This window comes from Scylla paramamosain, chromosome 4 (genome assembly GCF_035594125.1).
Source record: "Scylla paramamosain isolate STU-SP2022 chromosome 4, ASM3559412v1, whole genome shotgun sequence".
Classification (NCBI taxonomy): Eukaryota; Metazoa; Arthropoda; class Malacostraca; order Decapoda; family Portunidae; genus Scylla; species Scylla paramamosain.
The window spans coordinates 38982027-38999526 of record NC_087154.1 but is presented as its reverse complement, the minus strand read 5'-3'; the positions used below and the strand labels follow the sequence as shown (position 1 = coordinate 38999526).

General features: G+C 41.2%; 2 protein-coding genes and 1 long non-coding RNA gene across 35 annotated transcripts in view; 1 reads left to right on the top strand and 2 right to left on the bottom strand.

Moving 5' to 3' along the window:
• The window catches only part of LOC135097524 (uncharacterized), a 3900-nt gene extending 2552 nt beyond the window's left edge, over positions 1-1348 (bottom strand). The window contains exon 1 of the long non-coding RNA XR_010265765.1: positions 1155-1348. This is a non-coding gene — a long non-coding RNA (uncharacterized LOC135097524). The remainder of the gene's footprint in view (positions 1-1154) is intronic.
• Positions 1349-2308: 960 nt separating this feature from the next.
• Positions 2309-7347, top strand: LOC135100094 (uncharacterized). Of its 14 annotated transcripts, none has more exons than XM_064003034.1 (6): positions 2330-2535; positions 3725-3795; positions 3868-3941; positions 6040-6140; positions 6468-6700; positions 7141-7347. In XM_064003034.1, exons 1-5 carry the CDS (start codon positions 2457-2459, stop codon positions 6494-6496), a joined length of 354 nt encoding a protein of 117 aa, XP_063859104.1. In that variant the 5' UTR covers positions 2330-2456; the 3' UTR covers positions 6497-6700; positions 7141-7347. The 14 variants fall into 14 exon arrangements, 8 of the variants coding, with proteins under 8 accessions (XP_063859103.1, XP_063859104.1, XP_063859106.1 ...); XR_010268540.1 differs by lacking the exon at positions 2330-2535 and adding an exon at positions 2804-2842; XM_064003036.1 differs by lacking the exon at positions 2330-2535 and adding an exon at positions 2807-2922.
• The window catches only part of LOC135100092 (valine--tRNA ligase-like), a 13426-nt gene continuing 1445 nt past the window's right edge, over positions 5520-17500 (bottom strand). Inside the window, exons 4-11 of one of the 20 annotated variants that reach the window (XM_064003024.1) lie at positions 17214-17426; positions 16507-16675; positions 15684-15882; positions 15221-15328; positions 14548-14607; positions 12901-13008; positions 12583-12703; positions 5520-5904 (exon numbers count right to left, since the gene is read on the bottom strand). In XM_064003024.1, the coding sequence (XP_063859094.1) occupies positions 12901-13008; positions 14548-14607; positions 15221-15328; positions 15684-15882; positions 16507-16675; positions 17214-17426 (857 nt within the window). In that variant the 3' untranslated portion in view covers positions 5520-5904; positions 12583-12703. Of the gene's footprint in view, positions 5905-6261; positions 6807-12513; positions 12704-12900; positions 13058-14470; positions 14683-15147; positions 15329-15683; positions 15883-16506; positions 16676-17213; positions 17427-17500 lie in introns of those variants that run through there. The other 19 variants (XM_064003014.1, XM_064003015.1, XM_064003026.1 and 16 more) reach the window with 19 other exon arrangements.

Sequence of the window (17500 nt, the reverse complement as noted above, 5' to 3'; positions counted from 1 at the left end):
AGGAGGAAGTGATACATCTGATAGAATGTTAGGAATAATTGCAGTTTCCCCCAATAAATCACGTCAGTACAGTGTCCCAAGGTGTACATCACACTGCCAAGAGCATTTTTACCTCCATATTACTTTGTCGCAAACCAATAATAAGGTCGGGACGGAATTTCAAAGATTTACCTCAGTTTTTAGCTGGGATTCTGTTTCCAGTCATTGAAAGGATAGTGTGTATGTTCGTGTGTTTGTTATCAATGCTGGAATGTGTTCGTGTGTTTGTTATCAATGCTGGAATGTGTTCATGTGTTTGTTATCAATGCTGGAATGTGTTCGTGTTTGTTATCAATGGTGGAATGTGTTCGTGTGTTTGTTATCAATGCTGGAATGTGTTCGTGTGTTTGTTATCAATGCTGCGCAGACGCTCTAACTGCGTGTTAGGTTAATTACCTTGGCTTTCTGGTTGTGTTCGATTATACTATACTGGGTTCAAGGGGGCACAACTCCCTGGTTATAATAGGTTTTTGGTTTGCTACATTTAGGAAATTTCCTCGACTTCTAGGGAAATTTCCCTACATTTTCAAAGTCTATATCACTCGTATGTGCCCCCCCCAAAAAAAACCGTTTCCCACAGGCCCACAAGCTTGCTGGAGGGCTTGGGGGAGGGTATGGGTAGAGATTAGGGATATTGGGTGAAACTGCAAATTTACCGAATCTTAAAAAAAACATACGTGGCCGCAGCCAACTGCACATTTTCACTCATGACTACGGTCAGGAAGAAACATAATACATAATATAAATAAATAATATATAAATAATAAAATATAATAATAAATAACATATAAACATAATATTGCACCACGGAACAACGATGCACCACGCAGATACGCAACAAGTGGGTACAATACGTGGAAATGCAACAAATGGACCCGACTCAGGGCAAGATGGCGTGAGTTTCAAGACACAAGCATAACACACAAGGGGTCAAACCTGCAATAACTCACCAAATCTACACGTGGCTGGTGGTGACCTGACATGACCTGACCTCCAGACCTACACGTGGCAGTGGTGGAGACCTGACAACCTAGAAAAAGCGTGTGGCCAGCCCAGAAGAATCGGTCACTTGCCACGCGCGGGCACCGGCACCACCACCTCATCTATATACTTACTTTTCTCAGTCCTTCTTCATTTCACGGATTCTTGTGTTCTCTTGGAATCACAAATGAATGATTTATCTGCACTTTTCTCCTGTACTGCGAGAACAAACTGCAGAACAAAGGCCCGGGGGAGACCAAAGACAGCGCACTTCTCCCCATGGCTGAATGTTGGCGGCAACTGCCCGCGGCTTGGCGTCCCCACGTCATCCCTCCCGCCAGACTTCGCTAAAGGGGTCCTCACATGCACATACAGGGACTCCCACACATATTCAAACTAAATACATGATAATACACATATATATTTAGCATAAAATAATACTGGCTCTCTTATTAACATTATTATTATTATTATTATTATTATTATTATTATCATTATCATTATCATTATCATTATTATTATTGTTGTTATTTTGAATGGCGTTATTTTTTGGGTTGCATAATATTTAGAATACAGAAAAGGAAAACATTTTGTAATTACTTTTAATTATTGGTGAAAATATATAAAAAAAATACTTAATTCTTATAAGTATTATGTTTGTTTTATTTGTTTATTTTCTTCAATAATATCATCATCATCATAATAATAATAATAATAATAATAATAATAATAACAATAATAATAATAATAATAATAATAATAATAATAATAATAATAATAATAATAATAATAACCCATGTTTCTCTGCCTCCTCTCCCTCTTCTCCACAGCTTCGGTCTCTTTCATCTACCTTTGTCATTAATATTTTTTTTTATCCTCTTCTAGTCTCTCTCTCTCTCTCTCTCTCTCTCTCTCTCTCTCTCTCTCTCTCTCTCTCTCTCTCTCTCTCTCTCTCTCTCTCTCAGTAATTTGTGTATAATTCAAAACTTTCATTCCGGAGCATCTATTATGTCGCATTTTCAATTTAACATTTTGTCATTACCTTTCCTCATATTTGATAAGAGAGAGAGAGAGAGAGAGAGAGAGAGAGAGAGAGAGAGAGAGAGAGAGAGAGAGAGAGAGAGAGAGAGAGAGAGAGAGAGAGAGAGTACCACCCTTATACCGAGGTGTCAGATGAAAGGTGAAAGATGTATTCCACGGAGGGTTGAGGGCGTGGCTGCCAGATCCAATAGGCGTGTTTTTCTATCAGTTAACACGTATATGTGGTATGGTGTGATTGATTAACGCTTTTCTTTACTTCTTTAAGTATTATTGAAAACGTGAAGTCTCCAGCGTAATTTCTCTATTCCTTTTTTTTTTTTTTTTATGAGAGGAGACCAACAGGGGAAAAAGGTTTTATTCCATCAGTTAACACAGTATGCGGTAGGAATTGATAGATGAATACCTTTTTCTTTACGCATAATTTCTTCATTTCATCCTATCACTCGTGTCAGATTTGGCTCAGCAGAAGCAAAGGTACGTACTAACTCTAAATATACCGCTAGGTAAATATGCCGCTCACATATACGTTTAAATATACCGCTAGTTGGGTGTAAGATTCGATGTTGATAAGGAAGAGTTATAAAAATAACAAACTGCTATGTTATATGAACAAAGTATCAATAATCAGAAAAAAAATACTGGATTAACTAATGAAATAATTAAAATTTACTATATTTAGTCAATCATGTGAGCATGTAAGTGTATTTCAAAGATATTATTTACCACAAAATAATTATTGGAACATGTTTACACCGCGCCAGCCTCTTTCCTACTGTTTAAAGTTACAGAATATGTTATCTTCTCTTCCTGCACCTGCTATTGATTCTGTAAAATTTTCTTTATCATACATAATTATTCAGAGTATGTATGACGTATTCAAGGAGATATTGTGATGGTTTTACTGCATGTAACAACTAAAAGAACAAATTTGCCTAGAACTTTCATGTGTACCCTGTGCCGTACCCTCTAGTTACGGTAAACTCTCCACATCCCACATCAGGCCTTTGCTGGAATTTGGACCCACAGTATTGAAGACACGGTGCCACTGAAACTTCTTGAATCTTTGCAACGAAAATGGAGAAAAGTAATGAGCGACCTATCTAAATTACGTTATGCCAACCACTTGAAACTCCGTGCAGGGAAGGCTCATTACTGCCGCTCTTATCAAATACTGCAAGATTTTTCACCACTCGGCAATACTAGCACATGAACCCTTAACAGTGTCTCCATTAACTCACTCCCCGCGTATCGGTAGACCAGACGTCAGTTCTAATCTGAGCTGCATAGATCTCTGGAACACCCTGCCTCTTAGTGCTGTTACAACTGACCCCACAGCATCATTTAAAACTCCTTACACTCTCACTGAGGTCTTTGATTACAATGAACAACACTACCAATGCATTTTCCAGAGGTGTCAATTTTGCGTAAGGGACACTCCTCAGCCCTCAGGTCTTCTAAGGGGTACTGGGAGCTTGGGAAGGATTTAGGGGTTCTTATTAGGTGTCTTGAAGGGCTTGGGTGAGGAAATTAAGTCATAGAGATCTGAAGAAAGGAATTGCTTATCTTTCTCTGGGTCTGGGAGGGTCTGGGGGGTCCTATGTGGGTGTGTATATACTTGGTAATGGTGAGTGTTTAATTAATAAGTTTGTTTCTCTTTTTTAAGGCTCAGAGGATTCCCAACAATACCAATCAGATACCAACAAGAATGGACAGTCACCTTGCTATGTCCAACAGGTGTGTGTGTGGGTGTGTGTATACTTGGTAATGGTGAGTGTTTAATTAATAAGTTTGTTTCTCTTTTTTCAGGCTCAGAGGATTCCCAACAATAGCAGTTATCAGATACCAACAAGAATGGACAGTCACCTTGCTTTGTCCAACAGGTGTGTGTGCGTGTGTGTGTGTGTGTTTTCCTCTTCCTCTTCCAGATTCCTTGTAGTCTTTACTCTTACTGCATCTAAATGACAGCCTGGTATTGCTATTGCCCTAAATTTACATTTTACTGAGGTGTTTGGGCAGTGTGTTCTTCAAAACAAACAGGAGGGGAGTGAGCAAGAGATATTTTCAGTGGAAGTGAATACAAGTCCTTCTTTTGGTATAAACAACAAAAAAGCCTTGACATTATGTTTATTTGGCCTTGTATCTATCACGGACTGTGCACTGGGTTGTATGTGTCAAGCAGGCTTTGAACCATTAGTGTATAGTACCTCGTGTGCTGTAACGATATAGTCTGTAGAAATATATTGTGGTTGACAGCATGAAGGGTTTTGGGGAAGTCAACAAAGATTGGTAATGCTGATAATTTGTCACCAACAGATTATTAAAGGTGGGTGGAAAATTGATTTAGAGCATGATGAACCCATACTGAGATAGGATTAAGAGAGGAAGAAATTGGTTCTCAAATAGATGAGTGGAACGGACTCAGTAATCATGTTGTTAGTGCTGGGGCATTAGGGAGCTTTAAGAGAAGGTCAGACTGGGTTTATGGATGGGGATGATAGGTGGAAATAGGTGGGTATATTTCATACAGGGACTGCCTGGTCACTTCTTGCAGCTTCTCTTATTTCTTATGTTCCTATGTTATGTTATGTTCTGAAGAGTCACTTGACATTTTGTTTTTGTAGGCTCCACCTGTGCTGGCTAGTGAATATTGATTACCTGGAGCGGTGCGGGTAGTGGCCTCACACAGTCCACACTAACATTGCTCAAAGGTTCTTGTGTGACAGGAATGGGCTGCAGTGGAGAGATTTGACAGGTTTCCACGTACTTGATGTGAAGGTCAAGGTGGACGTCAGTTTCCATTGTCCACCTTGGCCTTCACATCAACTATGTGGAAATCTGTCAAGCCTCTCCACTTTTTTTGTCTTTTTGATGTTTTGGTGTTTTTCAAGATTTTAGAGTTTTTTTTTATTTTTCATTGCTTCTCATGGAACATTCATCTCTTTGTGTGCCTGATGTTTGGGTACATTTATTGCAAAAATTAAAGGATAAAGTGTCTTGAAACCTCCCTCTTGAAGGAATTCAAGTCATAGGAAGGTGGAAATACAGAAGCAGGCAGGGAGTTCCAGAGTTTACCAGAGAAAGGGATGAATGATTGAGAATACTGGTTAACTCTTGCATTAGAGAGGTGGAAAGAATAGGGGTGAGAGAAAGAAGAAAGTCTTGTGCAGCGAGGCCATGGAAGGAGGGAAGGCATGCAGTTAGCAAGATCAGAAGAGCAAGTAGCATGAAAACAGCAGTAGAAGACAGCTAGAGATGCAACATTGTGGTGATGAGAAAGAGGTTGAAGACAGTCAGTTAGAGGAGAGGAGATGTTGAGACAAAAAGCTTTTGATTCCACCCTGTCTAGAAGAGCAGTATGAGTGGACTCCTCCCCAGACATGTGAAGCATACTCCACACCTGGATGGATAAGACCCTTGTACAGAGTTAGCAGTTTGGGGGGGAGAAAATAAAAACATCAATTAGTTCTCCTTATAATTGATAAAGATGCAAACTTGTCATTATCATATAAACATTTGCTTCCTATCTTACCTCTGATAAATAAAAACACTAAGATTCTTCCATCAGGTAAGATAAATTAGCCAGATTCCTTCTTCACTTAGATAAAGCTACACACATTTCCCAATTTAGCATAACCACCACCAGTATCTCACTGTTAGCTAATCCCACACTCCCTACTTGCTTCTGTATTTCCTCCTTCCTATGACTCGGATTCTTTCAAGAGGGGGGTTTCATAAAACTTATCTTCCAATTTTTTATGATCTTTTTGACCTTTCTTTTGGGACTGGCAGGTCAGTGGGTCTTTTTCCTTTTTGCTCTTTTTGTTGTCCTTGGCCAGTCCTCCTCTTACATGAGAAAAGAAAAAAATTAAGTTAAATGAAAAAAAAAAAAAAAAAAAAAAAAACACTTGGCAGATAAGTATGTGTTCATAGGTGTGAATGTCACAACCAGCGACTACATTCGTGGTCTTCTTATTGCAGACTCCTCCAGAAGCAAGGAACTGCCAGTCCAGTACATCACAGGAGGCATTGCTATTGGGCGGCAAAAAAAATTCACCCTTCAGGAAGATATTTGACCACAGGTGTGTGTGCACGTGTGCGTGTGTGTGTGAATTAAGATCGAGGAGAAAGTAGAAAGTGGATGGAGGGATGGAACTGCAAAGGATGGGAGTCAGAGGTGAAGGTGCAAGGGACATGCAATGATGCAATATTCCTTTTTAATCTTCCCTGTAAAATTTAATCTTATAAAATCCTGATGTGCCTTCATTCCATACAGCCTGCATTTTACTACTACATTATTACACAACATAAAAGCATAATACACTTCAGCTTTTTCCACAATGACAATATTTCTTTTCAATCTTCCGTACCAGACTTTCTTTCTCTACAAATCCTTATTCTTCCCACAGTCTGCAGAAGATGTGTGAGTCAGGCCTGATGAACAAGCTGAGGACCAAATGGCTATCAGCAGGAACCTCAACATGGGGCAGGAAGACTAAAAATCACAGCCAGCCTCTCTGATGTGGCTGCAGTCTTCATCCTCTTGATGGGTGGTGCAGCATTTAGCTGTCTGCTGCTGCTGCTGCTGCTGCTGCTGCTGCTGCTGCTGCTGCTGCTGTTGCTGCTGCTGCTGGAGTATGTGGTGGGTAGTGATGCAGGTGTGACATAATGGCTTGTATTCTGAAATGCTCTGCTCTCTCACCATGACCATTTTCAGAGGCCACATAGATGGGTTCTCAAGGTTTCTCCTGTTGATAAATTTGAAATCTTGTTAATTTGGCATTAGACCTGTATAAGCACTCTTAACATTTGTGTACCTTCATCTAGAGGCTTTTGAAAGCAGTGGAGGTGAAATTTAGAAGACCTAACACTTGAAAGCAACAATGATAACCTTCAGTTCTATCTACCTAGTACAGTATATGGACCGGCTGACAAACCCACACAGTGATGCCAAGGCAAAGCACATAACATACCTTAACGACTGAAAGTCTAACATATCCTGCCATGTAAATAAGAGCATAAGGGAAGCTGCAAGACTACACTAGGCAGGCCCTCTATAAAGCATATTTACCACACTTACAGGTACAACATGCAAGACAGAGGTGGTGGATGATGAGTTCCTGGGGATTGCTGACCTCAATGAAGCACAGACATAACAAGAGACGGGAGACCTGCACTGTTAAAGCCTTAAGCATTCTAATCACATTCCATGTAACTCTCTTCACTCTTAGATCCCTTATTGGGTATTCTTATGTATAGTTGCTCGCAAATATGGAGTTTAGTTATAACTTTTGTGCTTTATTACCACTGGGGAAATGTCACATGGCTCAAAAGAGCTTGAAGGCTTGGGGACTTGGTATGGGTCAATACAGCACTGGCTGGTGGCTAGCTTGACACACACACACACACACACATACACGTATGATGCAGCACTTAACAACTACATTACAGTATTATTACAGGTACCATCTCTTAAGATGGTAGGCATAAAATGTTATCTGCCATTTGATAATGGTTTTCTATAGATCTGAATGTAAGGCAACTCCACTCACAGGGAGAACACATGAGGTAAATAATGAACTGCTTACAAGAACAGAGAACAGTAACAGGACACATGCAGTGCTGATAAGGAAAACCATACCAGTACCTCAGAAAAGTACACCATACACAAAGAAAATCACACCAATAAGTCAGGGAGAAAAAAAAAAAAAAAAAACTAACCTAACCTAATGACATGGGGACTAAACCTGATTGCCTTGTCCATTCCAATTTCCATCTATTTCTTGTCTAAGACCATTTGTTTTTGGACATATGAGTACACAGTACACTTGTTACCTTGACCTGAGTCACTGCCAGGATCAGTACTATGCCATTTATCTAGTGCTGCATGGTTGTAGGTTTTCAGGATGAAAGGTGCATGCAGGACACCACCCAACGATCGCTTTGCTTGGGTAAGTCCCCCATGGACTGTGATCTAGTTAATAAATGTCTTGATCTCATCCGTACCCTGGAAGGTGCTGGTGCCACGGTCCATTTCACCTGGATACCCTCTCATGTGGGTATCCCGCTTAATGAAGAGGCAGACTGCCTTGCTCAATGTGCCCTTCAGGATGACAAGGTGGACCCTGGTGCTGAGTACACTGTGGGCTATGTTAAGAGTAGCATTAAGGACTTTGTACATAGTAGCATTAGTGATCAGTTGGAGCTTTGTTGCCATAGGGGCAGTGGCAGTAGTGTTCACTATGTACATGTCTCCCACCTATGGGAGACACATTGCATCAAGGTGGCAATGAGGCTCAGTTTAGGCTATAAATACTTTTGGGAAGTCGGTGCTTCTCCTGGCATGTGCTGTGTGCTGTGTGCTGCACCAAGGGGACACACTGCGTCATTATGTCACGGAATGTCCTCTCGTTGCTACATTTATGCTGCAAGGTCAACATGACTTGTACACCCTCATTGACCATTTCTTGGACTCAGCCACTCTCAGGGATATACTCAAGGAATATCCTACGTTTGCTCCCAGACTGTAGAATATTTATGCAATAAGGTGTGCAATATCTGTGTAGCTGCACCGGCAGGTCTTCATTACCTCTCAGGTGATCTGTTTTACTGATAGTATTACTGTCAAGTTTGGCAAATTCCTTGCAATCATCTAAATCATGATCCTTTGTACAGTAGTGACAGAACCATCCTTTCCTTTCCTGCTCCTTGGGATACTGTTTGTTGGCTTGGACACTTCCTTTACTTTGGCATGAGCACAATGGTTTTTCCTCAATTGATTTAGCCATGAAAGTTCTACTCCCTCTATTTTTTGTCATGGCGTTTGATTCCCTTGGTTTCCAATTGGCTGCTTGTGTTTGAGTTTTGATCCAATCATTTCCTTCTGTATTTACTGAATCCCAGTAAACAAAGGGATTGCTTGCTCCTTTTGCTTCCTTCTGGATAAATTCACATAACATTTTAAAGGGTGGGTGGTGCTCTTCATCACTGCTAGGAGTGTTGCTGTTACTGTTAGTATCAAGATATGTCTTTACTTGCTTTCTTCAGTCATGAACAATATGATTAGGGAGTTTTGCTAGCATCTCTCTCTGCTCTCTACAGTTGTTCAGAAATGACAAATGAGAAGTGTGTTTCATTGCAGCTAGACAGCACTTCAAAAAATCTGAGATTGCTGTTAATGCTGGACCGTTATGCTGAGAGATCGGTAGCCAATTCATTAACTTTTTTGTGTAAGCATCAGCCATGATACTTTTGTTTCCAAATCTATCCATAAGAATTTTCTTTGCTTGCCCATAGTCAGCATCAGAGTTAAAGTGCATGATGATGATAATAACAACAATAATAATAATAATAATAATAATAATAATAATAATAATAATAATAATAATAATAATAATGATGATGATCATACATACATACATGTACCAAAGCAGTCTCCCTCACAAAAAAAAGTGGTAGTCATGATGAGGCACAGAACTTTCACGCACACACACTCATTCACACCTTTCTTTTAGCCCCTTGGCCTCCGATAGAAAAGGGAAAGTACTCTTGCCTTCACTTTATGAGGATCAGTTGCACAGCTTGGGCAGTTTTGCTGGAAAAACTCAAAAATTATTTATCCAAAAAAAAGATGCATTGGGTGAGCTTAGTGACGCAGGATACAGAAGATTTTGTTTGGAGCGTGCAGGTATTCTCATTATCACCAATCTAGTGAGGGAAGCCTTACAGAGTGACACAGAGGAACAACACACACACCACCAAAATGAAGGTAATCATAACACTTAGACATCTTGCTGCTTTGAAAAGTTACTGTGAAAATGCAGTTCAAGTAGTGATGGCATTGTAGGTCATCAAGAGCCACAGGTGGCTTACTCCTGAGTGTCAAATCCTGTTTGTTTACGTTGAGGATCTTTAACAGGATCACATTTACCTTATTTCAAAGATTGAATTACTGTCTTACCCACTGTGTCTCTCCTTCAAATATATAAAACAAAGAAAATATTTAAATAAACTATAAATTAATAATAAATGGTAGCTTTTGCTATGTCTTTTAATATATGAAATCGAATAACTTTGTTCAGGAACTGAATTATGGTACAGCAACTGAATGAATCATTTCAAAATTGTTAGAAAACCGATTTGCTCAGAAAGGGAGGCATTCAGTAACTAAGGTTCCATTGTAATAATAATAATAATAATAATAATAATAATAATAATAATAATAATAATAATAATAATAATAATAATAATAATCTTTCTATATACCAGGCTGGTAATTCCTCACAGGGTGGCACAATATTATTACACCATTTTTTAGGGGCTAATATCTTTAAGATAAGTTATGTTTGTAATAAGCTACATCATTCAAATATACAAAAAAATACTAAAACTTTATTACAGATCTCAGTTTTGACTTAGACTATTAAACAGGAACTTTTTCATTTTACTTTTTGAAAATATTGAAATTACAATTTTTTGTATCATCAGGCAATATGTTCCATACTTTGGGACCAACACAGTGTGTGGAAAATTTATACAAACTAGTTCTTGCTTGTGGGCAAATGAGATTAAGATGATTTCCTCGGGTACCTTGGCTATGGTGGAATATATTAAATATTATGTTATTAGGATCATTACCATTAATATTTTTATATATGGTCAGCGCTATGAAATATTTCTTTAAGAGGTCGAAAGTTAGTATATTTAAGTCCTTAAACAGTAAGTCGATGTAATCATATTTACCTCTGAAGTATCCCTATTCTGTCCACCTCTCTAATGCAAGAGTTAACCAGTAATCTCAGTCATTCATCCCTTTCTCTGGTAAACTCTGGAACTCCCTGCCTGCTTCTGTATTTCCACCTTCCTATGACTTGAATTCCTTCAAGAGGGAGGTTTCAAGACACTTATCCACCAATTTTTGACCACTGCTTTGACCCTTTTATGGGACTGGCATTTTAGTGGGCATTTTTTTTTATTAGATTTTTGTTGCCCTTGGCCAGTGTCCTTCCTACATTAAAAAAAAAAAAAAAAAAAAAAAAAAAAAAGACAACTATTCCCTCTTTCAATGACACTCAACTGTCCCCCTCTTCTACACTCTTTCAGCTCTGTCTGTCAACATCTACCTTTCCTTCTTGCTGGAAGTTTGCCTACATTCAACCTGTTCCTAAAAAGGGTGACCGCTCTAATCCCTCAAACTACCGTCCTATTGCTTTAATTTCCTGCTTATCTAAAGTTTTTGAATCTATCCTCAACAGGAAGATTTTTAAACATCTATCACTTCACAACCTTCTATCTGATCACCAGTATGGGTTCCGTCAAGGCCGCTCTACTGGTGATCTTCTGGCTTTCCTTACTGAGTCTTGGTCATCCTCTTTTAGAGACTTTGGTGAAACTTTTGCTGTTGCCTTGGACATATCAAAAGCCTTTGATAGAGTCTGGCACAAAGCTTTGATTTCAAAACTACCCTCCTACGGTTTCTATCCTTCTCTCTGTAACTTCATCTCAAGTTTCCTTTCTGACCGTTCTAAACCAAACTTCTTGTCCTATCCACTCCTATGCTGATGATACCACCCTGCACTTTTCCACGTCTTTTCATAGACGTCCAACCCTTCAGGAGGTAAACATATCACGCAGGGAAGCCACAGAACGCCTGACTTCTGATCTTTCTAAAATTTCTGATTGGGGCAGAGCAAACTTGGTATTGTTCAATGCCTCAAAAACTCAATTCCTCCATCTATCAACTCGACACAATCTTCCAGACAACTATCTCCTCTTCTTCAATGATACTCAACTGTCCCCCCTCTTCTACACTGAACATCCTCGGTCTGTCCTTTACTTATGATCTGAACTGGAAACTTCACATCTCATCTCTAGCTAAAACAGCTTCTATGAAGTTAGGTGTTCTGAGACGTCTCCGCCAGTTTTTCTCACCCCCCCCCAGCTGCTAACTCTGTACAAGGGCCTTATCCGTCCATGTATGGAGAATGCTTCACATGTCTGGGGTCTCCAGACCCACCTGAGGCATACAGCGTCACCCCAGAGTACAGCCCCAGGTTGGTCTGGCTAGCCCCGATGACGATGAAAGCAGGAACCATCATTATCACCTGCTGTGGTTGATGATGATGGCTTCTACACACACACACACACACACACACACACACACACACACACACACACACACACACACACACACACACACACACACACACAACCTCAGACAGCAATTCCTGGAACAAGAGAGGACAGAACAGCATGCCAGCCACAGCAAGAGCGAGTGCGTGAACAGCCACGGCCACCAACCAGTCAGTACTTCCCAGTGGTGAAGTCTGTGCTCAATATCCTTTATCATGACTCTCTCTCTCTCTCTCTCTCTCTCTCTCTCTCTCTCTCTCTCTCTCTCTCTCTCTCTCTCTCATCCACCATTAGCCAGTCTCCCTCTCCCTCTCCCTCTCTCACCATTGGTTAGTGGCCTGTACAGCAGACACCCAGTTGTCATGGTGAAGGGATTTTCTCCAAGTACTGTACCTCCATCACTCCCTCCAGGCTCCTCCCACTTTCCTCCAGTCACTATGTAAGCTTGATGATCAGCAGCTGTCCCTCTATACCACAAGCTTCACTCTGGGCAGCTCTCTGGAGGCCTCCGAACCTGTGGGTGTAAGGTTAGGTTAGGTTAAGTTAGGTTAAGTTAGGTTAGGCTAGGTTAGGTTAGGTTGGTTAGGTTAGGCCTGTGGATGGTGTGTGGAGGAGGACAGGACAAGGAGACCAGTGGGAAGGCTGTGGAAGGCCTGTGAATTTCAAGGTAATGCAACACCTCACACCAACAACACCAGAACAATGCCTCACCTAGCCACCCGCAGCCACATCACAGTCTCTCCCCCTCATAGGTGATGGCAGCAGTGGTGGTGGTGGTGGTGGTGGTGGTGTTGCAAGGAGGAGGCAAGGCACCCATGACTGGAAAAGGAGAGGTGAGTGCCTTGAGGCTGCAGGACGGGGTGTGCAGCTGTGTGGGAGACAAGAGGGTGGGTGAGAGGGAGTGGGCACATGGGAGAGAGTGAGTGTGTTCTATGGCAAGTTCTATATAGGATTTCAAGGGTGTTTTTGTATATGATAGGGAAAATATTAATACATACATACATACATACATACATACATACATTTTCATCTCCCAAGCACCCCTCTTCTCTCCTCCTCTTCCCTCTTCCCCTGTTTCATGCAAATAGGTCAACACACACACACACACATTGATAGAGGGATAGATATTAGCACAGCATGATTTAAACAACTAATATAACTATCAAACACACACACACACACACACACACACACACACACACACACACACACTTCTCCACAAATCTGAAGGCACTGTGGTTTCCAAGCCCTTAAAGTGAAAGAGTGTTGAGGGCATAATATTGCACCACTGCCAGCATGAACTTGTCACTAAAGCTGTCATGCGCCTCACACGCCTCCTGTCACCCGCTCATGCCAGCTGCCAATGCAGAACGCACCCTCCAGCACTCAATGTTTGGGGCGATAGTTCTTTGTTAATGGAAGATAATTAGATTTTCTCTCATATCAAGTTGAATTGGTTTAGCTGACACTCTCTCTCTCTCTCTCTCTCTCTCTCTCTCTTTCACGATTGATTCTAAAGGCCACAAAGATGATTAGCAGAGGTTTTCGTGAGTGTTTCTCCTGTTAGTAATGTAGGAATGTTGTTAATTTGTCACTAAAACCATAAAAAACATCCTTAAAAACCTGTGCCACTTCAAATAGAGCCTTTTTAAAGCGTGTTTCTCCCATCAGTAGAGTAGAAATGTAGTTATTTATTTATATTTTATATATAACACACACACACACACACACACACACACACACACACACACACACACACACACACAGGTGGTCTGGCAGGGAAGTGTTATGAGAGATGTACAAACGCATAGCAAGGCAAGGCACACAGCTTTCACACCCACCTCACACTCACTCACAACACTCTTTCAACACCTTAACCTTTGTTGGGGAAGAGAAGCACTGCTGCCTTAACCTTACAAATACACTTATTATAGCTTATCTCTTACATATACAAAGATAAAGCACACAACTTTCACCGTTATTCTCACCCACAACAATCTTTCAATGCGTTAACCCTTGTTGGGGAAGAGAACCACTAAAATATTATCTCCTACAAATATATTTAAACACTCACTCAACATGCAACACCTTAGATGAGAAGCACTCCTATCCAACCTTACAAAACCACTAATTAAAATCTTATCTCCTACATATACCAAAACACAAAATTTTCAGCCTCATTCACTCAGCACACAACACGTCAGCCCTTGATGAAGACGAACAGCACTCCTACCTAATCTTACAATACCACTAATTAGAATCTTATCTCTACTTCACTTACCCATCCATACACCAACCTTGTAACTCCACACAAGACAAGACACCACAGTCATCCACATCTATCTATGCCACACTGACTCCTGAAGTTGGTGGAGCACAGGGTGGAGCGAAGGGCATCAGCTCCACACTCTGGGATGCCTGTGGGAGACTTCATACGAGACAAGCGAGTACCTCTTCCGCATTCAGGGTCCCCTCCACCCTCTCGCACAGTACCTGAGGGCATGAGGGGTTGGTGAGAGGGTAAGAGGGTGTGAGGGAGGAGGGAAGGGATGAAATGTGGTGAAAAACAGAGGAGAACACAGATGAAAAGGAAAATTGAAGTAGAGAAGAGGGAAAGGAAGAAAAGAGAAGAGATGAAAAGAAGGAAAAAAGAGAGAAAACAGAATTATAAACACAATTTTTGACATCATATCTAAAAATCTCTCTCTCTCTTTAGTGCTCCTTCAAAAATTCTCTCTCTCTCTTTAGCTCCTTCAAAAATTCTCTCTCTCTCTTTAGTTCCTTCAAAAATTCTCTCTCTCTTTAGCTCCTTCAAAAATTCTCTCTCTCTCTTTAGCTCCTTCAAAAATTCTCTCTCTCTCTTTAGTGCTCCTTCAAAAATTCTCTCTCTCTCTCTTTACAGCATTCCTTCAAAAAAATACACTTGGTAAGAGGCTTTAACAAATATTCATGTATCACCTGCTGTCAAGGTACTGCTCACCACAGCCAATGAACACCAGTACAGAACACACAGCACCAGCAAGTCACACACCTCCAGGGACACCCCACTGATGACATCCAGGGGGTCTATCACACTGCCCCAGGACTTGGACGTCTTGTGGCCGCCACCATCACCCTGGAGGCCATGCAGCAGCACAGTCTGGGGAGGGAGGGTCATATAACACAGGTGATATAACACAGGCAATACTGATAACAATTAATATCACGTTACATAAGAGGAAGGAGAGGTAACACACAGGTAGTCAATTCTTTCAATCTATCGCCATCTATAAACATTATTAGCCTTCTGAAATCTGCATCTTTTTATCAAACGATTAGTAATGCTAGAGTTTACAGTATTAACAGATATTTTAGTTATATACCAATGAATATATGGACTAATTACACGCCTACAATTAGTTACCAGAGTTTGTGATAATACATAAGACAAAGGAACAAAAACAAGATTAATAAGAGAGGACAGAACCAGGAGACCAAGACCCAGACGACCTCACCTCAAAGGAAAGCCTCCCCGTCAAGTTGAGTCCCGGCATGACCACCTGAGCCACCCACAAGAGGATGCCGTGACCCGTCTTCAAGGTCGTTGCGTAGAAGCGAGCAAGGTCAGGCATGGTCTCTCCCCTCCCCTGACCCGGCCACCCCAGCGAGGCAAAGGGAGAGGCCAGAGGAGAAACAGGTGTCCAGATCTTCCTCCTGCTGGGTGGACATGGAGGTCAAGGGTGTGCCTGGGGAGGAGCACAGGGTGAAGACGGAAAGTTGCGATTATTAACGTAGCCGTCAAAACTTTTATTCATCTATTGCTACATGAAGTTTATTTTTTTAATGAGGGTTTGCACACACACACACACACACACACACACACACACACACACACACACACTTTCTCTTTATCTTCCTCTTCCTTCTCTTCTTTTCTTCTTCTATCTCCTCCTCCTCCTCCTTCTCCTTATATTCAGGTCAAGTCAGGTCATCCAATTAGAATAAAATCAGACAGACAGACAGACAGAAACACACACACACACACACACACTTGAATGATATAAAATAATGCAGTTTTCCCTCACAGAAATATAGAAGGGAACCCAGAGTAGGTTAATAAAGGTGATACAGACAAGGACTGCACCTCAACTGTACAGAAAAACTACAATTTGGTACAGCTTTGCCCCAAGGTAATACTGATAATAGGAACACTAGGAGATACAACACAAAGAAAGTATATCAACTGAAGGAAAAACAATAAAAAAGTAAAATTTCTGCCATATATCAGACCATCCAAACTAACAATAGGTAAACACACACACACACACACACACACACCTTCCTTCTCCACAGCCTTCCGCCTTGCATCCTCCTCCGAGCAGCCGCCACCCACACCTCCTCGCCATCTGCTGCAGTAATGTGGTACACTGGCATTCTGTGGCCCCACCAGAGCTGCTGGGAGACACACCAGTCTGTGATGTTGTCCAGCTAGCTATGCCATGCCCTCCTGTGAATGGTATTACTGCATCTCATAAACCACCACACCTGTCTTTGTGGTGGTAAACAGTGCAGACAACAGTACTGCTACAGTTCATCATTAGCAAGACTTGACAAATACTATCATAGCTCAAGAACCAAAATGAATATCATACACCTTTCACATATCTAAGGCCTATGCTCTGAAACATCTCAGCACCACTATTTCAAAAGGACTCTAGATGAAGCTACACAGGTTTTTAAGAATGTTTTTTAAAGTTTTAGTGACAGATCAACAACATTTCTATATTATTAACAGGAGAAACACTCTTGAGAACCCAGCTAGGTATCTCTGTGGCCTTGAAAAATACTCCTGATGAAATAATACGGGTTTTCAAGAATGTTTTAATGGTTCTACTGATAGATTAACAACATTTCTACATTATTAATCTTGAGAACCCAGCTAGGCATCTCTGTGGCCTTTGCAAATAGTCTTGGAGAAAGTGAAGTCCCTCCTCTATTACCTAATTAAGTCAGTACACCTGTTTGGTTACCCCTTCACCACCTACCTGAGTCTGCCAGTCTGTAAGGGAAGTCCCACATCTTTCCGAAGCTGACCGGTTTGCTGTACCCCGGGACTGCCAGCTCCGTGGGTCCTGTCAGGTGCAGGCGGTCCACTTCAATGTCCAAGATGGCCGACTGAAGGCTGCAGCACCAGTTGACGAGAGCCTCCTTGCGGTACACCAGCCCAGCATCGTACGGACGGACAAATGCTTCCGTCACTGCGAGGAAAAGTGTTTTGGTGAAATTTCTTGTTTGTGCGCGCGTGTGTGTGTGTGTGTGTGTTAGAGTTTAC